Genomic DNA, 22,752 nt, shown 5'->3' on the forward strand with positions numbered 1-22,752 from the left:
CTAACCCTCCTTTTCTGTAATAAACTTGTTTGGATTTCCTTGTCTGAATAAAAATCTAAGCGTGGCATGTTTCTAAAAGGAAATATGATAGGAAAACAATGGGTACTGGTGCTAGTGATTTTCTTCTCTTACCGACACAAAACAGAAAGCTGTCATTCTATCTTGGAATGTATCTAGGACATAGTGTCCAGAAATCAATACAAGATAAACGATTGCTCTCTTAACCTCACCTTTCTTCTGCTGCAGCGGTTATGTTGCTCCTGTTCACCTGCAGCCAACCTGACGCCAGAATAAATGAGAGAACCTGCCATGAAAAGTATCTTCTTGGGGGTTTTTTTGTGTTGGAGGGTTTTTGTTGGCTGGGGCGCAGGGGCCGCTAGTCAGTATTGAGTGCAGTTTTACGCTTGTTCTAGTCCAGTGCCTACAGCTCCCAGATAGAGTTATAGCAAGCTCCCTAATTAAACTGTCGCTGTCTGCCCTCACTTGACTGCCTTTACAAAGTCATTTAACTAACAGACATTCCTGACTATTAAAGCTGGGAGCAGCATGTCTCCAGTACTGGAGATAAAATGAATGAAATTTGTTAATCTCCACTGACACTTGATCCTAGACGTTGAACTAATGCTGTTGCACCTGAACTTTTTCTTTATTGTAATTACTTCTCGTGTTATTATTTCATATAATAAATTGGAGGGAAATTTCAACAGGTATTAAATTATTCAAGTTGATTTATGGATGCTGAGTGAATATGACATTCATCTTGTGCGTTCTCCAAAAGCACATTTTGGTGGATGTTTGGAAGTGGATTCAAGGATTGCGCTACCAGAATCCTATAGTAAGAGGATGTATTTCCTTCGTCTGAAAGGAAGGCCGTTTTTAAGTCTATACCCTTTAATAATGAAGACAAATTTTGCCTTTGTGATTTTATCCACTCTTAATTTAAACAAATATTTTTGAATGAAAACTTAAAAATTTTCAAATAGCACATCAAAAGAATTGCATGCCATTGATAAAATTAAGAGGGCTCACATTACAGAGTAGAATTCAGTTCTGTTTGAAGGAACAAGCATTTTTTAACAAGATTTGTAGTTTATTTTTCACCTCCTGTACTTGTTTTGTGTTCTTTTTCTGTGATTCAGAGATTCATAGAGTTTAAGGCCAGAAGGGACCATTTGATCATCTAGTTTGACCTTCTGTATACCATAAGGCCTTACATTTCACTTGGCTGTCCCTGTATTGAGTCTGTATCTGTCTTTGGGTGTAAATGCATCTTTCAGAATGGTGTCCGTTGGTCTGAGGATAATGGGAAATGGAGAATCTACCACTTTTCTGGACTTTAATTCAGTTGTTAATCAGCCTCGCGATTTAAAAGTTCTATTTTCTGTTTGAATGCTTGGCTTCAGCAATCTTTCAATCTTTAGTCCTTACTATAATTTTCTCTGCTAGACGGGAAAAAACCCGTTAGTGTCCAATGCTTTCTGCCTACAAAAGTCCATATAACCAGCAGTCTTTTCACTTCTCTCTCTTGTTTCTGAACAACTTGGCAGACTGAGATCTCAAAGGCCGTTTACCTCGCCTAGTAAGGTCACGTGCAGAGCTGCTGCCTTGGGTTAAGGCAGCTGGTACACGCTGAGTGGAACCTCGGCTCAAGGCTCTGCACCACCTCCGGTTGTGTGCTTTTAGGCCTGTACTTCCAGTATTGGGACGTTTCTGTGGGATGTCAGTGTTTATCATCTAAAAGTGAACAGAAAGGGGAAAAAAAAAAACCAAACCCCAAACCCAAATCTTCTCTTCTTGCTCTTTAGGAACTCTTGGATACCTAGTTCATTTTACAAGCTTATACTTAACAGGTGATGCTTTCTAATGCTTTTGATTCCTAGTGAACTTTTACAAGTTCATCGCCATCTTCATCACTAGGTTGTGCTGCTTAATTCCAGGTCTGAGAGGTGCGTTTTGAACATTTCCAACTTTTCTGGCTAGTGTACTAATGAGGGTATAACTGCTAGGAGGCCAAATTGAGCCTAGGAGCTCTATTTCAGCATAATTTTTCTTGCAGGGATGGAAGGAAGACGTTTTCTTAAAACACCTAAACACATTCTCTCTTCCATCCTAGAGAGACTTGCTTTAACTTCCTCTGCAAAAAGCAAAGAATAATGCCACTAGAGCCTGACACTGCAATTTGTTGAGCTAAATCAATGGATGCGATTCCTGAACTCGGGACATCTGGCTGGTGACGTAACTGGTTAATCGTAGCTGGTTACAGATAATTTATTTTCTGTGAAGAGTTGTTTTTTTTTAAAAAAGTTCAAGGTGGGTTCCTTTCCAGGTAGATTGGTAGTATTATTACGTTGTTTCTAAGTGACAACTGAAAGTTGTAGCACAAATTTACTGATACAAAAGAAGCTTGCTTTTGAAGGCTTCTTGCATGTGCTGGATGAAACAGTACCGTGATTAATTTTTAATCCTGGAGGTAGTGGATAACTATGAAATACCTGAGTCACATCTTTCGTGTGTGACTGGCAGTGTATCTGATGCAGTTTATTTTGCTTTATAAAATTGTTCATTGTTTTTCTGTCCACAAATACTATTCCTACCATATATAAACAGAGTTCTAGAGAACTGCTGATGGCTAGGTATTATCTGCCCTCTGTTTTTAGGGTTTGTCCTTTACAGCTAACAGCAGCCAACAAAAATACCGTTTTCTTTCTGAAATAGTATTTTGGTCATAGAGGATTGGATTTCTTGAAATAGATGGGTCATGACCAACTTGAATTCTGTTTGTGCCAGAAAAAGCTTAGATACGGCTCTTTTTCTGCTGTATTTTTGTAAGAGAGATTAATACTGAACTTCAGAGTGACTCAGCAAAAAGCTACGTGCCTATCTACACAATACGCAGGAGGAGACACCTACATCTCCAGGATGGTCTCCAAATCTTTCACCTTGTCGTAATAGTTTAATTCCTCACATCTTTTAATGCCTGTGAATTTGCATCCCCCATGCAACTTTTGTGTCCTCATTGTGCCCACCGAAGCAGCGGTCTTCCAGTTGAACGATGTGGGGCTGCAAAAGGAAAGTGCAGTAAGTTTGGTGGAGTGTATTCAGAAATTGGTACTGTTTATTGTTCAAAGAAATAAACTGTCAGTTTCTTTTGTCTAGTTGGTGCAAAATCTATCTCATGTTGTGTAGAATTCACTCTGTTTTAAGCAGACATGTTAGGCAGATCTTTAGGACTAGTCACAGAAATAGAATATTCTACAAATTAGTGTTTGCAGCACCAAGGCATTGGACACCAGCACCAACAGCCAGAAACGGGCCAAAGTTAACAGCGCGAGTGGTTGATCGATGGATAATACACAGTTCCGTGCTTCGGTAGCACCTTATCCTAAGGCAAACTTTTTCACCAGCTCAGGTCACAAATCGTGTGCTATGCTATGAGAAATTTGGAAAAATAAACCCAGTATTTTGGTATTCAGAAGATTTAAGATTGTGTGGGTTGAATTGTTTTACTCTATTGTGTAAAGAGCAGTGAGTGTGGAGATAGAACTATATATCTCCATGTTTGGGGGGGGCAGGGGGAAGTGGAAGTTTCCAATGGTATATTCTCAAGACATAAATACGGGCTAGCAAAATCATCCTTCAGTTGCTTACATGTCAATTATACTTTTGGAAGGGCAGTCTGCATATTGTGCCGTTGCCACTATTTGGGGGTTTTTTACCTGTTGGTCTTCACTTCAGTATTTACAACAACTCTTGTATTAAGTTCAGTGTTCTGACGTAGTTGGAATCTATTTCACAAGTATGAAAATATGCATAGGGCAGGTTTTTCTCTCAGCTCTTAGGGATGCGTATTTAAAATCAAACCAATCAACCAAAACAAGCAAAAAATCCCCACCCTCTGTTATTTCTTAAACTACGTTTTTAAAAAAATCATGAACAAGATCTGCAAAAGAAAGCACCGCTTAATGCAAGTGTCCGGAACATGGGGGATTTACTACATTACTGTAAAAGGTACAGTGTATAATCCCTTGTGTGGCTGCCAAAGTCTATTAGTCTTTGTGTGTGTCTCAGGAGAAGGGGGTGGAACTGTGGAGTGAAATTTTTTGTAGAGATTCATTGTACTGAAAAGCTGAATTTTTTTTTTTTTTTGCAATCTGGTAAATGGTCATCTACCTGCAAAGTCAGATGACCTTTTGGGTTTCTTTCACTCCATCCTCCTATAGAGAGGCTGCCACAGTCAGGTCCATAGGTTTGAAAATACAATTCACAAAACAATCAGGAAAAAGAATTTGTTAATATATTTTCTGGTTCAAATGACAAAATTAAAAAAAAAACCCCAAGCATATGATGAGAAGTGAGACTTAAGTAAATATGATAGGGAAGTTTAAAAAAATCACGAAGGAAGAATGCTTCCGTATTTTGAGAGAGGGAAAGCAAATCAGAAAATTCCTGAAGTACAGTTCACTTGTATAGGTAGGACTTGGGTAGGAATGCAAATGCTTCTCTTTGGGAGGGGAGTTCTTCCACCTGTGAATTCATGCCAACAGTAACATTTCACAATAAAATCCAAAGCTAACTTCATACGTTTCTTAATGTACATCTTCACCCAACAAACCTTGAACCCAGAATAACCTTAGAATGCCATAAATGAAACTATCTGAATTTAAATATCTCATAAAGTTAATTTTCCAATGAGTCCTACTCGCTTGTAAATATTTGCAATCCATCTTTCAGAACCGCCCTCAGGACACCAATTCTATGCCGTGATTGCTGATATGGCGAGGAGGCCTTTCGGTGCTTTTATTAAGGCCCAAAAGGTCCAAATCAGCAGATCCAGGAGGAGGACTGCATGGACAGACATCTGTCTAAAGATTAGTCTTGCACAGTCCCTATTCTAGCATAACGGAAACTCTTAGTTGTAAATAACATTATTTCTTCCCAGACTGCAGCAGTAGCTTGATCTCACCCGAATCACAGGGGAACCCTTCTTCCAGTTTTGGCTTTGGTCATGTTGCTGTCATAGCTTTTACATGTGGAAAAGAGAATGCCCATACTTCGCAATAAGTATATGCAAAGATTAGTAAAAGCTTGTAATAGTTGCACGTAAATATGAAAGCTTTGAGAACGATTCAAAGATTTTATGGTTCTACAAGGCATCAGATGCTAACCTGTCTCTTAGTAGGCAAGTTGCATCCTATTTAAGAGGTTTCAGGGCTGAATATTAAAATGTAAGAATAACATACTTTTTTTCCTGGGCTAAACCAGGATCGTTATCTTCTATTGACAGTGTCTTCTGAATTCAGCTAAATTTTTCTGCCTTTGAGGTATTGAGAATTTGTTATTTGTCCTAAGAATTTTCCTTAACAGGCTTATATTAAAAGGTAATAACTAGTCCTTGGTTTAAATGTGATGTACTCTAACTATAGCAATTGACTTTTATAATTCATCTTCTATATAAAGGGCTAGAATGGGAAAAAATGTCTAATCAAGCTCTGTGCAAGTTGTTATATTTGGGTTCTGTCCTATAAACTTACATCAATAAGGTTGACTAATCTGGAACTATTTTCAAGAGATACCTGCCCCCTCATTCATAGAGCATTAAGATTTCTTGTTTGTGGCATACCCTTCTTGGTTGAAATGTTGCGCAGCCAGTTTCGGCAGGCTTAGTTTTGTTCCCAGTGAAGTCAGCAGCAAAAATTCTTTGGCTCTTGTGGAAGTCAGTCCATCACGTACCAGTTTAAACATGGAGAGAAAATTGAAGGAGCGTTACGCTGATGGGATAGATATCTTTATACAAATACCATATCGTGCTAGTTCATCAAATGTGTGTTTGAGAAGGATGCAAATTTAAAAATGAAGTGTAACCATTAGGTAGAATGATCTGGCTTTATCAGCGAAATAGATGCCTTGGTTCTTGGAGTAACTTAAAATATTTTTTTTAACTACTGTAAGCTATTCTGGAAATCTGTTAATTAAAATTTACTGAATGTCAGTGCATACGTCTCATTTCTAGACTATGTATATGCCTATAGTAAACTTTTGTGAAAAGCAACATGAAGCCCATCTTTTGGAAGCTAATTGACATAATTTTGATATTAATATTCTTTGAATTATTAGAAAATAATCTCTGCATTTTCTTAGCACATTTAGTGAGAGTGAAGTTTGTTTCACAGATTCAAAAGAAGTCACGTGGCCTTAGTAAAAGTAGGTGCTTTATTAGCACTTCTGTAAAGTTGAATTCATTTCATTAAGAGAACACGACTTTTCCTACGTTGTAAATGTATTCTGTCTAACCAGGGGGCTCGGATAGGACAGGTGAGTATTTTCCCTCCCGGAGACTTTGATCTTCGTAGGTCTGCAGGCTGAAACAGATCTCGGCGTAACGTTCTTCTGTGGGTATCCATAAGCACAGGTAATTCTGTTAATTTTAAAATTCTGTTGCTTTAAATCCGCAGCTCTCGTATTTCATCTGTGTAAATAAAGCTCCTCCTGCAAGCCAGCCAGGAAAACATATGATACCATTTGTGATTGCAGAATGCGGCATGCTGTTCTTCTGTAATTATAATGGCCTGAGCAGTGAGGGGTTGGTTAGCCTTCCTTAACAATCATTAATCTATCGAGTCTGAGTTACAGCGGCCCATCTTGGAGAACAGCAGTCCTTGGCGTGAGGCACCTTGGGCTGCGAGTCTGTTCGGAGCGAGGGATAGCCTTGTTTGTTACGTGCTGCTGCTCGCCGGTCCCTCAGGAGCCTGGGAGGGGGCTTCTGCCTTGGCTTGATTGCTGCTTGCCCTCTCCCTCGCTCTCTCGCTTGTCCCTTTATTTCTCCTTGTTGTGGAAGTTTCTTTCTGTGTGACTGGGAGTCTGTTTAGCAGACCATATTGCAAGTGAAGGTGCATCGTTTGTTGCCTGATTTTGGCAACGCCGGGCAGTCAGCTGGGATGTAATTAAGACTCTGAGAACAGGCTGTCTTCTCCACGGGAAGGGCATGTTAGATGTTGCTGGGATTTGGGGCTGTCAGTTTGGCCAAGGCTGGAAACTGAGAGCTAGGGACAGTGATCTTTTCTTTCATTTATAATCCCTTTATGTACAGTGTGTGCACTTGGCAAAGTTTACGTATAACCTAGTGGCTGGAGCTCACAAGCCAGTGCGGCTGCATTAGCATATGTTACATGTATATTTTAGTAATATTTTAAAGCAAGTGCAAATTTCCAAAGTGAATTATGCATGTACGACAGAAATAGGGTTGTGTTGCATTGGGTGTCAAATCCCACAACTTTTTGTCAAGACCATGGATTTTACATTAAAAAGGCAGAGAGACTAAACGAGGTAAAACAGTTTTAATTTTTAACAGTTTGGTCCAGCCCAAGGAACTGCTCTCTGACAGTTATAACTGACATTTGAATAATTGGATTAATTCAGAGAGGGGCAAATCCTGTATTGATGACGGTGCTTGTTCTATATATTTTTTTAACTGAGGCACGGAGCCGAGTGGTTTAATTATTTAAAGGGCACTTCGTGCAATATAAAATACTGCCGTTTGGAAACTTTGGTCTAAATTGGAGAAAAAAATATTTGCATTATTTCATTCTTTACATTTAAAGGCTTAAGGAAAAAAACTATGAAACTTATTGTTTTGGGGTTTTTTAAGCCAACGTAAAGAAAACTGGGAGAGATGGAAATTATCATTTGTGGCCCAAAGCACCAGAAATGCAGATGAGCATGATTTAGTCAACTAGCTGCCAATCTTTTTTACAGAAGTGTAAACCCTCACTAATAATCACGTTACTCTGCAATTGCAGAATATTCAACCAATGCTATTGCAAGAAGAATCTCTTCTGGTTTTCTTAAACCAATATTAAACTCTTTTATTCAGACTCTTTTTTTTTTATGAGAAATTGAATATTTACAAAAGTGGTTTTATTGTGCCGAAAACCAAGGGTAGGAAGGCTAACTATTGTCAGAGCCAGTTTAGAACACCGGCTTGGTTCTGGCTGTTTACCCAGCAAGACATTAATAGTATTAACACTCAAGGAGAAAGTGTTGATTCACAGCTTCCGATATTAACACCCTGTAAGCGAAGTATGAAACACCCCTATGAAAAGCCACGTGCATCTACGGATGCATGTATGATTGCAGACAAGTGCTTTTTTTAAAGGATTATGGAGTCTGCTTTGGTTTTTTTATTTTATTGAAATGTTTCTATGTGGCAAAACAAGCAAACGACATCTTTCCTAGGCATTCCTACCTGCCATACTGCATTTACATATTACATCATCGTAAATTCTGCTAATGTAATTTTGTTTCCAAAAAGGGTTTTTTTAGCAGACTTTATATATAAAGAACCAAGTGAAATTTGAAAGTGTGTGAATGAATTCTAAATTTGTACGATTAGATGACAAGGAAAGATATTCTTTAAGTTAATTTTGTACATTGTCGTCCTGAGGAGTTTCTGTACATTCCTGAAATGTTTTATCATTTGCTTTGCAAACAAGGCAGTTCAGATTTCCTGTATCCAGACTAGCATTCCTTTGGGAATTCTTAAAGCCTTTTAAAATTATGGGGGCTTTGGTGTTGGTTTTGTTTTGTTTTGGGTTGTTGGGTTTTTTTCTGGGGCAGTCTAAGGAAGTCCCAGGAGTGAAGTTGCCATCTGTCCTCTATATTAAAAGAATCTTCTATGTTATATACCTGATGTTCTTGTCCCAGAGATAAATGTTGATAATTAAAAGGACAGCATTTGTCCTTTATTCTCAATACAAATTCTTTCTTATAAACAGTTACAAAACTTATGAAAAATTGTTAGGTTCTTTTAAGCTCCTATTTTCGAGTCTGTTACACCTTTATTTTTCATTCCAGAGTTTTGATAAGTATTGGCAAGTAAATGGAATAGTTTATTACTCCAAGCGTGTGCATGTATGATTTAAGGACGTCTTCAGCAAGGCTGAATACGGTGGAGTTGTATATAAATTATTGTTATAGATAAGTCTGTCTTGCGGCAGAGAGGAGGGAAGGCAACGGGTTGAGAACAAGAGATTTACTTGAGCCAGACACCTATTTTGGGATTGTTTCCTCCATAAAAATTGCAAGCGAGAGACTCCACCTTCCCCCTTCAGGAAAGCAACCTACTTCATCGTATGAACTTCCTTCCCCAACACGCGTTTGCCCAGAAACAATTCTGCATCTTTACACTTCAGCTGTAGCTCATTAGTGCCCGTAGTTGCTCCCAGTGGTCCCTCCGTTCAGTGCGTATCAGTGCACGCGTGGTCTGAATACCAAGTACCTATATTCTGAATATCATATTTATGCAAGTCAAGATTAATAATGTGTAAGTAGCGTCCTTGTTTGTTGTTTTAGTACTGTCTCCATTTGTGGTTTTAATACGCTAATGTGAAGAAGAACGTGCCTATCAATAAGAAGAGTGGAAAGCAGAGTGCTCAGGTGTTGCTGTAATAACCTGTGGTGCTGCACTCCTGCCCCCGTGGTAAGCGGCACCATGCCAGGTCAGACCAAAGAGCTTTCTGGCTCCGCGTCGTGCCGGGCAGCAGCAGATAGCCAAAGACAAAAATGACAGTAAGGGAAGTGTACACTGATTCTTTCTCTGGATTTCGATCTAGCCCCAGAAATTTGTGGCTAACAGAATTTCCGATGCAAAGGTGGTATCTTTGCGTTTAATGGTCCTGCATAGATACTTCTTTTCAGTGAATTTATGCAATCTTTTTTTATTTATATAGGCTTTTGATAGCCTCAGCATTCTGTTCTGAGCAGTTGCACCACGTACTAAAGATTATGACCACACCCTACTCCCACCCCAAAAAACCAAACCAAAACACCCAAACCAAAAATCCCACCAAACCAAAAATCCTATATAAATCATATAAGTTGATTTTTCTTCCTAGTTTGAATGATCTTTCTACTTCTAATTTATCCAAAAGAGCCTGTGTCCTTTTTGTGAAGCGAAATGTAGGAATTGACATACTCATGATTAATAATTATTATTTTCACAACAGAGTAGATATCTAGCATCTACTATTCAGATATAAAATTGCATTTTCATTTAATTGTCTGTATCATTACACATACAAGGTGGAACTGATGTCAGATCAGAGTTTATTTACCTGCCTTGGGTGAAAGAATGAAGACATTTATGATCTCTTTGTCACGTAGAATACTGGTGTTGAGATATCAGCGTCCCTGTGAAGGGACTTTACAAGTTTCTGTTCTAAACTGAGATTATATTCTGTCTGGAATACCTTGGGTATAGAAGACTTATGCAGAAGTTAAATTCAGGAGCTGTGTTAGCAAGCCTCCTTCTTATAAATAGGCCATGGAAGAGGTATATAGATCTTTATATTAATATCTAGTTCAGAAGGCTTGTTTGCATACAGTGTCTACCATTTCATTTTAGTGCCAGACGATCAGTAATCAGCTTTCACAATGACTCTCAGAAACTTCTCCTGTGCAGCAGTTCTGTGTATTTCTGTCACAAGCCAGCCTTTTGTTGTGAAGTTTTAGCAACTAAAGATTTCCTTTCAGTAAATGTCCGTCTGGTTTTGTTTTTCTTTTTAATTATATACTAAAAACGTTAGTGATTTGTAAGGCACGGAACGGTATTAACGTTCACTGGTGCTTTCTTAGCTGTTCTGATTGCCTTGTGTAGTCAGTTACTAAATTTTCAGTTAATCGCTTTGTCTTGTATGAAGGCAAAATATTTTGCATGGTCCTTAATGGCATAATAATAGTCAAGTGTATGCTGTATATAGATCCAGCTATTCCAACAGAAAATGATTGACAGACAGTATGTTTAAAATCCATAGCCCTGTGCCACCTGACAAAGAATGCAAAATAGCACATGTGCCAGCCTGCGCCTTCTTTATACAGCCAGGGCAAGAAATAAGAAAACTAGTTTACTCAGTTTACGGGGGAGGATGCATAAACTGTGCAATGTACCTTAAGCTGGATGTTGGATGGGTCATGGGGTTTGTAAAAAATTCCTTAGGACTTTTTAGGACCTTGGGATATGATTGATTTTTGTTGTTGTTGTTGTTTGGTTTTGGGGGTTTTTTTGTTAGGCCAGATCTTTGGTTATTTGGGGAACCATAAGTGAAGGCTAGTCTGGTTTGTGCCATCAGATGGAGATGCCTTAAAATGACTCTGCGTGATCGCAGCGGTACCCTGCCACTGCCCAGGTCGTGTGTAAGCCTTCAGAAAAGCTTTGGTGGAACTTTTTAGGAGGAAAGGTGAATGTCTGTTTGCTGAGTTATTGTAGGGTTATTTGTTAGATCAATCTCCACCACCCATCCTTCAAGTCAATAAGTCTAAACTAATCTTAGAAGCTCTTTTAGACGCCCAGGTTTGAGACTGATTTTAAATATCCTACACTGGTTCTGCAGTTTACATCTTGGCTCCCAGGATGCAAAATGGTGAATGACCTTCCAGAGTGTATACAGAATTGTTAGTCTCTCTCTTCTTAAAAATCATCCTTTGCAGATTTTCTTTTATACAATATGCACCTATTTGATGCTATAATCTGTCTGAGTATAGAAAACTTTAAAAAAAAAAAAAATCCTGTTCCCCAATAGCTACTAATGCACTAGGTTTTGTTACCTTAACATTTTTCTTTCATTAATATTGATTAAACTGTAGAGGGTTTCATTGCCGTTAATAGGGGCCACGTTTTAAATTTTAAATCATTAACATTTAAATAGATTTTAATTGTTAAATATAACAAATTTATGCAGGTAAAGATTCAATTTCTTCAATTAATTTACATTTACACATTCAGAGATCTTTCACTACGGCTATTCTCATAAAACTTTAAGGGTCCCAGAAGGATCTCTCTATAGTTTTATTCTTTTCATTTTATCCCTGCTACTCTCTCCATATTATGTCTTTGAAATTGCTAGGCTTTTTTCCATGTGCTATTTAATAAAATAACATTTCTTTTAGCCTTTTAGGCATAGGTTTGTTTCAACAGATTTATATATAAAGAACCAAGTGAAATTTAAGTATGTGTCTGAATTCTAAATTTGTTTTACAAGTTTGAGAATTGATCGTCTTCTCTGTTATGCACACATGGGAAAAATAAGTATCTGCTTGTTTGATGTACCATGCAGATCAGTCAAAGGAACAGTTCCTGGGAGTACTTTTGCATCCCCACAGGTTCCAGAAGCCCAAATGTAAATTGGTAAAGTTGGTTTGGTATTTTATCTCATCCTCTAGAGGAAAATTCAGAAAGATTGTATTCTTGCGTATTCCTTGATCTGGGTCTGGCATTTCTCTGGAAGCGTATTATCTTGGATGTAGCCGCTTTATATTTACATAGCATATGAATATATAGGATAAGTTTCTAATAGCTCGGTAAAAAGTTACATGTTTTACTTTATCAGACTAATACTTTAATACTGACTTCCATGATGTCAAGATAAACCACACTACAGAGCAAGGACAAGGAAGACAGGTGAGGAACATCTCTGACTTACAAACAAGAGGAGGAGTATGTCTTGCAATATTAAATTTCACAAAGAAGGGTGACAAATTTCTTAATTTCTTTTGAAAAAGCCTTATCAGCTCGTAATTGCATGCACATGCTCACAAATAAATTACTAGTGAAGATTAAATGTAACACGTTTTATGTTACTATACGTTCATTGTGTGCTGTGAAGCAATTTTCTGAACTCCTTAACCCAACATGCAAAAACAGGGACTGAAGGGAGCGTAGAAGATGGATCAGTCCTCTAAAGTTTTTAAGCTGGTAAGAAATTCACAAAGACACGTCAGGGACTTGATGCGAGTTTGACAGTGGGGTCAAATCAGTAGTCAGCAAAGGGTTTAATATGTTGGAAAGGAAAAGTTAATAAGCTTCCTATGAAGGAACTGGTCCTTTGAAGAGTTGAGTGGACCAAGAATGGCTTGTGGGAGGAGAAGGACCTGCTAGAAGACAAGTGGAACAGAATATCAAATGAATCTTAAATGCTCAGACACAAACAGATGTCAAGGGTGGTGGGCACAGCAAGATTAAGGCGATAAAGATGTAAAGGAGAATGGAAATGGGAAAGGCTCTAAAAATTTTCAAGGAAAGTATTACAGTGTTTAGTGGAAGCGATTTCTGTGGACAAAAGGTGGTGCAAGCTGAGGTGATCAGAAAGGAAGTTGAGAGGAACTTGACACAATGGTAATAAACTGACATTCAAAGCATATAGGAGCAATAAAAATTGCAGTAAAGATTGAAGCATAAGTTGAGATCTAAAATACCAGGGTTGTTTTCTCATTATAATAAACATCAGTGTTTTGGGAGGGCTTTGCCAATAAGGAGTGAAAAGGTGAGAGAGAAAAGAGAAGGAAAGATGGGGGGGGGAAGACTTGAACATGATGAAGGGGGAAGTTAGTAATTAGTTGACACAAAATACGATCAAAAGGACACGGTCCTGGAGTATACTGACCATTAAGGAACAAAAATGTATACATATCTTGAGGGTAACTTGACTTGTTCTTGCGTTATGAAAGGCAGCTGGTGTCAGGAGGTGGAGTGTTTTTCTTGGTAGTGATTTATCCTGTCAGGCAGTATTGATTTTAATTGTGTAGAAGGTATTACAGGAGAAAACGGCAGCTCCACTACGCTGGTGCTGACCACTTCATGGTTAACAGATTTCTATGCAGAACTGTTGACTTCAGTTCTGGCAGCATTCGGAAGTGTAATTATTGTTTCTGAGGGAGACAAACTCACTTCAAAGTGTGATGACTTGGTAATTGGAAAAAAAAGTAATAGTCTTCACTGGGTCACTTTCTTGACTTTCTGATAATCAGTCTTCTATGTGCCCCCCTCAAAAAAAAAAAGTTACGGAGCTATATATTAAGAGAGGAAATAGAGCCAAGTTGGAAAGTGATGTCAATTATCTCAAAGCATAAAAACAACAATTCAAAACAAAGGATATTTCCCCCCCAGAAACAAGAATATAAAGTTTATCCTCAGCATTTCAGTGAAGAATTTGCATTTCCATGTTTCTGATTCTATATCTGTCCCTCACCAAATGCACACATGGTTTTACACCTTTGATTCTAAGACAGGAGAAGACAATCTGATTTCCAAGAAGGAAAGTCTTTCATATTAGAGCATCATGTTAGTCTTGGGCTTCTGCTAATGTGAAAATAAGAATATTTACTGCTGAGGGACTGAGATCTACACATAAAATATCTATGAAGGAAATAAATATTTTAAAATGCAAGCACTGAAGTTCTATTGGCACTTCAAAATAGGGTCAGAGGCTGGTTCCTCCTTTAGAAGTGTCAGTGTTCTAATGCGTACGACTGCATACACTGAACCTTTCATGATAAAGTAACTACTGTTGCTTTCTTCCAGTGGAAAAAAAAACCCCACACAGAATTCTTTTTTTATTTCAAAAGATTTCAAAAATTTCTGTAAATAGTAATATAGGGCTTCAATATTATGCAAAAATGGAAGTTTTCAGAAAGATGGTTTATTCTAGCCAGACCGCACAGAAGAGACCTCCAGATAAGTTAATTCATGTTTCTTTTAATGAAGATAATTTCTTTAAAATGAGCAAAAAAAAAAAAGCTGTACTTCTGCAAGATAAATGTATCTTTTTTCCCAGTTGATCTATGTCTAATACCAAAACATGTGAAAATGTACTTCAGCCTGCATGCGCTTGGCCCTAGCGCACAGAGGAGAGGCGGCAGCAGTACGCGTTTGGAAGCCAGGCGTTTCTGCCATCTCAGCAGCCTGCTGTCATCAGCTACGGCTCCTGTTTGTTCTAGGCAGAGTAAAGGAGACCAAACCTTTTCCTCAAAAATGTTGGTGATGTTACTTGATCTACCTTTTTTAAGATAGGCTGCTAATAATAGGACTTTCCAGTAGTCCTGTTTCCTTCTGATGTGCAATGGCAGCAGGGAGCACTCAGATCAACTTTCTGACTTTGCGTGTTCCCCCAAATTGTTTTGTGCCTTAACGGTAGAGTATGTTTTGGTTTCAAGGTCAGATCTGTGTACAGAATCAAAGTGCATTAAGGAATTGTCTGTAGATATTGAACCTCTGGTAGCGATGTCTGGATAAATAAAAGCAAGAGAAAAGTAGACAATAAAATAGAAATTAAGGAATATAGATTTTGAGGACCCTAAATGGGAATTTCACTTGGATCCTGAGCTCGACACATACTGAGTGCCTGTAATTAAATGCTGAGCAATCTGAACTTCTGTTGACCTGGCTGGGAACTGAAGTTGTTTCAGATGTGTCTCCTATCACTTTAACCACCGCCAAGTTTCTGTTGCAAATTACACATGGTTTTGTGTAAGTGGGAAGGTTAAATAGCTTGTGCTCTTTACTTAACTTGTTCTGCCTTCAAACTGCTGGTAGATGAAACACATGTTCAGCTGTGCTGTTCCTTAGAATTTGCTATAATTCAAGATTAAAATTCCAAGACAAATAATGAGAGGACAAGAGGTGTGGTTTATCAGGGAGTGGCCACCTCAAGTCAGACTGGGATCCGGTTAGACTGCTGCTGCTTGCGGTGTCAACAAAACCATCTCATAGAAAAAAGGAATTCCTAGATGGAATTTGGATGTTTGTAGATATTCTTTTGAAGTCAATAATAACTTTAGAGAACGTATGAATATGCATATGCAAAACAGAGTTGTGAAAACAGGTGCTTGCGTTTCCTACTAAACTGTTTTAAGGGGATTTGTTAGGGTCTGCCGGATTAGGGGACAACAGAATCATAAATTCAGGTGGTTTATAACTAACTATCTAAGAGGCAACTAAAACAGAATTAAGATCTCAGGAAAAGTGAAAATAATGTGAATTTGAACATTACAATAAGTTCCATGGTGCTGAAGAGCTGCTACCTCTATTGCGTCATTGTGCGAGTGTCATTCTGCGAGTGTCATTCTGCTGTGGTTTTGTGACAAAGCAGCAAGCCCACGTCAGTCTTGCCCCCCCCCCGCCCTTGTGTTTCTAAAGAGGACACAGTTTAATTCAAGTCAACCGGTAATAAGTGGCCTACAGGTACTGAAGGCATCAGTTTAACTTGAATGTTTACATTGGCATTATTCTGAAAAAATATTCAGTAATATCCTTAACTGTTTGTTTCATATAAAAATAATTTCTTAGAAAGAAATTGACATGCTTTTGCATGTTCCTTCAAAGCTCTGCTTATCAGCTGGTTGAACCTTCATCAGTCATACGCAGTGTAACAAGTAAACAGAAATGTAATAGGATACGAAGAACAGTCTCTAGCAAAGTGTAGCTATACATACAAAGCCTACATAATAGCTGCTTTATGACAGTAGGTATAAAGTTTGCTATCTTATATCCACCTACAAAATCTGTATAATTGGCTTGGAAAGACGAGCATGCAGGAGAACTCTATAAAATACAAAGTGTGAACAAATAAGGTAATTAAAAAATAGGATTTATTGCAGATAACATATGATTGGTTTTCCCCTAAAGTGGTACTCTAATAGAAGTCACGGCCATTTGCACGTAAGGGAAATACATTAATACAAAGTTTTACCACTCTCTTAAGTTCCTGAGGGTGACGGTAGGAATACTGAATCCTGCATTCGTACTTCCTTTTCCTGACCGTCTCACGCTTAAATGTGCCTTACCAATGCAAGTCATCCTTTTGTATTTGTGTCCAGACTTTGAAATTTTAGCCCTTTCTGGTAAATATGTTTGAATGAAAATTAGATTTATTTTCTCTTCTTTAAAGACCCAGGAGACTTGATTCAAGTCTTTCCACTGCACTCATTATATTTTGATTAGTCCCCCAATTGTAGCCCTAGTGAACTTATGTTTGCATAGAGAGAAATAGAAATAAATATGGTATCTCTTCTGAAGACTGCAGTTCTCAGCCAAAAATCAAAAAGCACGCTCTGATTGCACTGTTAGGGCATGATTTCTGAGTCCAGCCAGTTCAGACAGGTCTGCCTAAAACTATAATCAAGTTGATTGTATTGCATTGGTATTCTAATTTCCAGTTTGGGATTTTGCTACATAATCTCCAGTAGAGTACGTCTAATCTTTATGAGACCCAAAGTCTTTGTATAAACTCTCTGAATTTTCCTCCATGTGTCTCTGCTAAACTGAGATGTGTCTTCTGGCTGAGTTGTAGAGACATTAAATTACTGAGTAAATCAATACAGCGCTGTTATGTCACTGTATCTTTTTCAAAGGCCAGCTCAAATTTTGTATGCTGCAGCTTTGATCCCTTTCATTTAATTCTAAGTACACTTGTTATTATAGTAACTGTTGTTTGTATGTTATTTTAGCTTTTTACTTAAGTAGCTATTTAGCAATTTAAATGAAAATGTAATTAGGTTACATCTGTTTTACATGCATGTAATACCACGCAGATGTAAACTTATATTAAAGCCATATTTTCTTTTTGGCAAAAAAACCCCCGTAAGAATAAAATTGTAGCAATCGTGCAATACATCTTTTTTTTTTTCTTTTTTTTTTTTTTAATAGTGTACACAAGATGTATTCCAGTGTTTATGTTGTGATGGTAACAGCCCTTTCTATTTTTATGAGAGACAGCACAGGGAGCTAACTGATACAGCCTTTTATTTTAGTTGTACAAGGACAAGTACGCTGTTACGCTGGTGTAAATCCAAAGGAACTCCGTTGAAGTCAGTTAAAATTCCTTACCAAACTCATCAGTTTCAATAACTGACTCTTTCCGGAGCCAAATTCTACTCTAAGGATTTCCACTGAAATAAAGAATCTTTGTGGGTTTACACCATTATGAATGGCAGTGATATTTGGCTTTCAATAGCTTTATTTTAAAGAAAGATGAACTTCTTGCTGGCCTGATCTCACAGAGTGCTGAGTGCCCTCAGCTATTGTTGGCTTTGATAGGGCTTTTTCTGTGCCCTGCAAAGAGAGATAAGAGGTATGGATTCAATTCCAGCTTTCTGTGAGTCTTTGTAGAGGTACTTAGGGAAGGTACTTGATGGCTCTGTACTGCTGTAATCATAACACAGAATTTCTCCTGCCTCATTTGTCCTTCCCTTTTTTTGACCGTAGGCTCTTCGTGGCTGATTACTACTCTCTGTGTATATGGTGTCTAGCACAATGTCAGGACTGTGAGTAGCGTCCACTGATGCGGGTATAAGTCAAGCCCAAAGTGAAATATATAAGTGAATTAGGGTACCTGGCAGTTCCCTAAAGACGATTAGTATCTTTTAAGACGTTGGAATAGCTAGCTTATCTATCGGTAGGCTAAAAATATTAAGCGTTAGTATGTTTATTCTGTAGCGTAGCACACAACTTTTTGATAATGCAATGCCTCGAAACCTGCATTAATAAGGTAGGACTTCTTACTCATTTAGTTTTACTTTTATAGGCATAAGTTCAAAATAAACTATGTATATTTTACTTGGAGCAAGGATGTATTTTAGTAGACTTATATTGTTTCAATATATATTTCTGTTCAATAACTCTGCCTTTTTAGAGAATAATTATGAAGGACATGTAAGAAAACTGTTGCATGTTTTTCTTCTTACTTTTTTCCTATGAACATTTCAGACTCTTATTCTACAATTGTGAACATAAGCATATGAGACTATACGGAGACAGAATCAGAATATAAATTTAAATTTATTCTAGTTCCTTATAATTAAATACTTTAGGGCTTAATCTTGCTGCTGTTAAGTGTGAATTTGGCCCAAATAAGGACTTCAGGATTGTCTCTGAGGAGTATTTATATGGGTAAGTTAATGCAAAGATGATAGAAAGCCACAGAGAGTCAGTATTATGGTATTGTTTCTCAGTCGTGCCTGATAGCTCTGCTGCAGTTTACGTTTGTTACAAGGGTTGTATTTCAGGAGTATGTAACAATTATTCTGAGCAATCCATGATGACCCACTCAAAACATTCTGCAAATCCATAATTTATTTGTTTTCCCTCATTTATTTAAATTGACTAAGAGACTTATCCATGAAAAATCCACAGTCCAAGTCCTGGTTAAAAATTATTACTAAGTAGGTTTGTAAATATTGGCAAATCTTACTATTTTTGTAAGCATATGGAGTATTTTAAACATCTGGTTTTAAAGTCCTCTTTCCACGTACACTGTGAAACTCCAAGCTCTGTCATTTCATGGAATTTATCTTTTGCCTTTGTGTTAACCAGTCTGGCCCAGTTAACTCTGCTGTATAAGGTACTCCAAATTGTCTTCATTGCTTTGCCAGAGAAATGGAGGGATACAGCAATCTTTGCTTCTGCCCCGCAGACCGCGGGTGGTTGGTTGGCTGTTATGCAGGGTTATACATACGGTATCTACGTAGGACAGTACTGTTAACAACATGGAAAGACGAAATACAGAGGGTTTTTTCTAAATATTATCAGGCAAAGACTGAAAGGTGGGGTGCTGAACATATTTTCCCCCTCCTCTTCTTCCGTTCTGCGTGGAAATATTTTTTCCCCCTTTTGGGAAATCGGTGCCATTCTCCTTTCTCGTGGACTGGGCTGTGCGGTACCTGCCCTCGATTTGGGATAGTGATTTAGAGAGAGAGGTATACAGATGTGTAAATATATATAGAGAGAGATGTATATATGCATATTTAAAACCCCTTGAGTTTTCAGAGCTTTTGTGTGGCCCACAGCCATGTACTCGGTGCTTTAAGAGCTGTCTCGGTTTTCAGACTGCTGGTGCCAAGGGTAGCTGAGGGGCCGCTGCGGAGCGTAACTCAGCTTTCTGCGCCTCTCGGTACGCGCAGGTTGTGCGGGTAAACTTTGCACACGATGATTCAGTGGTAGCTTACGTGACGACCGGCTGCGTGATTTATGGTGACTTTAGGTAGGAACATACTCTGTACAGTGGAATCTTTCTATTTCTGTCTCCCGGGCAGACGTTTCTCCATTTGTTGCACGTAAAACGCAACTGCCCGTGGTCGGCGGGGAAAGCCGTCTCGGAGATGCGGTGGTGAGGCTTATGACGCCCAAGTGCTTTGTCCTGGATCCACGGCTGGCCCGGCCGCGCTACTCAAGTGTTCCTTCCTCTCTTGGCAGTGCGGTGGAACATGCTGTTCGTTGTCCCTAACCTGCCCTCCTACGCCGGTATGATGTAATGCCGGTGGTAAATAAAGTCCTTGCAGTTGAGTTATGATTCAGCGTTAACCGTGATTATTGACATCTCTAATTGACTAAGATGGGTCTCTGATTATTAGTATTTTAATAGTTTAAAAATAGTCTTACAAACTGAAGAAACTGAATATATTTTAAATTCAACGTAACGCGTGGAGGGGGAGAACACCGCTACAAGATTAATAACAGTTATTAAAGCACTCGATGTAGCATGTCACATCTTTCTCTTTGTGTTATGGCAGCTTTCTTGGCTGAAGAGGTAAACGAGTGTCTGTGGTGACTGCCGCAGCGAGGACGGAGCACTGAAACCTGGACTCGGTATCAGATCATGTTTCGCTAAGAGAACAAGATTGATTTATTGTGTTACATCGGGGTTAGATGGACCTAGTACTGCTTCACCACATGCTATTTCATTCCCTTGTCTACTAAGTATGCAAGTACAAACAGCTTTAACACAATTCTTTACCTAGAAACAAGCCTGAGGCTTCATCCAAATACTTTTAACATATGAAAATTGAGCTGCTTTGAACTTGTATGTTTTTGATAACTGCTTGGTATGCTTCCTGGAGGATCACCTGTAGGCTTTTCTTTCCAAATCCTAATCCCTTTGATTAAGTGCCAGGACAGATAGCTCTCATTGAATAACTCCAGTCTCATAATTCTTCCTTCATTCAGAGTTGAAAGGGAGCTGCTCAAGCTTCAATAGGTAAATCCTCAGATTTAGTTAAAGTAATTCAGACACTTAGAAACTGAAATTGTTTTGTTCTGAAACAGGGTTCAGATGGGCTACTGAACATTTACATACCACTTGCTGCCAGAAGCTGTAGGATGAAAAAACAAAACGAATTTTTTAGCAAGAAGGATTAAGAGTAGGAAAACTTTGAGAACCAGACATTAAAAGACAACCTGGCATGGAAATTTAGACCAGAAATAGGAACATAGTTACTTTGCTTGACTGCTCTTGTTTTCTTTTTCTGCAAGATCAGACTGTGGTGCTGGGCTAAACGTTTCCGTTCCTTCCTTAGCCCTTCTTTGCGTTAATAACTACAAAAATAGGGAGTAAGCAGGGGAGAAAAAAAAAAAAAACCTCATTCTTTTTATCTTTACAAGTATGCCTGCTGGGAACAAACCTGAGCCAGTTCAGAATTCTTCTATTTAAAAGTGTTTGTGGCAGGAGAGTATGACGGAGAATTAGAAATAAACCTGTTAGCTGCTGATATCTTGGGGTAATAGAGATATCTATTGCATATACATTTTTACACGCGTCACTTTGCGTATGTGCATAATGAAGTAGTTTTCTCTGTGGAGGACTTATTTCTGAGGTGAGCGGTATTTCCACATGAATGATTTGCCTTGGTTAATTCTAGTACACCCAGAAATGGAGCAGAACAGTTGGAGAAACTACACTCGGTTCATGTGACACAGACTTTTCATGGCTTCTTCAGCCTGAAAATTTGTTATCTTTAGTAGAATGCAACCTGCCGAAAGAGTACGCAAAACTGAGTATCGTAGCAAGTGCTAAAGAGCCAGCCCATTCTGTGAACAAGAGGTGGTGCTTCCATGGCTCTAACCACAGTTTCTGGTTAGACTTGAGCAAAACCCATGGGGTGACTGCGCACCTGGCCAGCAGTTGAATTTTAGTCAAGTCCTTTGGCCTCTTTGCTGCCAGATTGTTCCAAAGCATCCATGTACGTGTAATTTTATTTTTTATTTTCTACCCTCCATCTCCTTTATTTGTTGCTGCCATGGTTGGCAATAGTCTTATTTCTGTAGCGCTTTGGCAGGTAAACTCTGCTAGCCATTTGAAGACATGGCTTTACCATTAAAATAAACCACGTTTGGAATTAATTACGGACCTCAAAATCTAGAAGAGTAGATTAAAAATTAGGAAATACGTAAAGAAAGCCAACCCCCACAAATCTGGGGTAGTTGTGACTGTTCAGATCACTTTCCACTGTGACAATAAAGTTTAACTTGATTTTTTTTTTCCTTAAAGAAGTCTGTTTTTTCAAATCATATCCTCAATATCAAGAAACTTGTAATTGAGTTGCAGTTCAGCTATGTCAATACAGTTAAGTTTGGAAATAAAATGGAATGGTATCCACCTGCAACTAATAAGCAAAAGCAAGTAGGCAAGATGGCATAAATGAGTTAGAATTTTTAAGGATGCAAATGCTAATTTCTTTGATCTAGAAAATAATCAGCTATGTTAAATGATTAGGATTTTAGTCTTTTCTGAGAGATCTTGCTGCAAACAGCATAGCAACACCTATTGTCTTGAATCAGCGCTAACTCTGTATTACATACAGATGAGGTCATCTCCGACTAATATCAGGAGGTTTTATAAGTTCTTAGCTCTAACTTATTATTTGATTCCTTAACTAATTGGATAAATGAATGCAGCAGGTCTTCAAATTATTATTAGGGCAATGACAACTTGAGGGTTCTGGTTAATAAGATAATAACAAAAGTAGTTTGGTTAAATAAACTTTGAAGCAGAAAGCCTCTTGTTATGACCTCGTTAACAAGAAATGCCATTAAGTTGTTGTTGTTATCCTGTAATGGTTCTCCTTCTTATCACTCTTGCATTCTGATCAGCAAGGATATTTAATCAAATAGCGATAAATTTTAAGAAATTACATGTACCCAAGCAAGACTAC

At 38.2% G+C, this 22,752-nt stretch overlaps 1 protein-coding gene across 7 annotated transcripts in view; it reads left to right on the forward strand.

The window, feature by feature from the left end:
* Positions 1 to 22,752, forward strand: part of FTO (FTO alpha-ketoglutarate dependent dioxygenase) — a 251,219-nt gene that overhangs the window by 135,727 nt on the left and 92,740 nt on the right. For 3 of the 7 annotated variants that reach the window (XM_054840452.1, XM_054840451.1, XM_054840454.1), the window contains one exon: positions 18,032 to 18,090. The exons of the other annotated variants lie outside the window; for them this stretch is intronic. In XM_054840452.1, the coding sequence (XP_054696427.1) occupies positions 18,032 to 18,090 (59 nt within the window). The remainder of the gene's footprint in view (positions 1 to 18,031; positions 18,091 to 22,752) is intronic. 7 annotated transcript variants of the gene reach the window in all.

Source organism: Grus americana, chromosome 13 (genome assembly GCF_028858705.1).
Source record: "Grus americana isolate bGruAme1 chromosome 13, bGruAme1.mat, whole genome shotgun sequence".
Lineage (NCBI taxonomy): Eukaryota > Metazoa > Chordata > Aves > Gruiformes > Gruidae > Grus > Grus americana.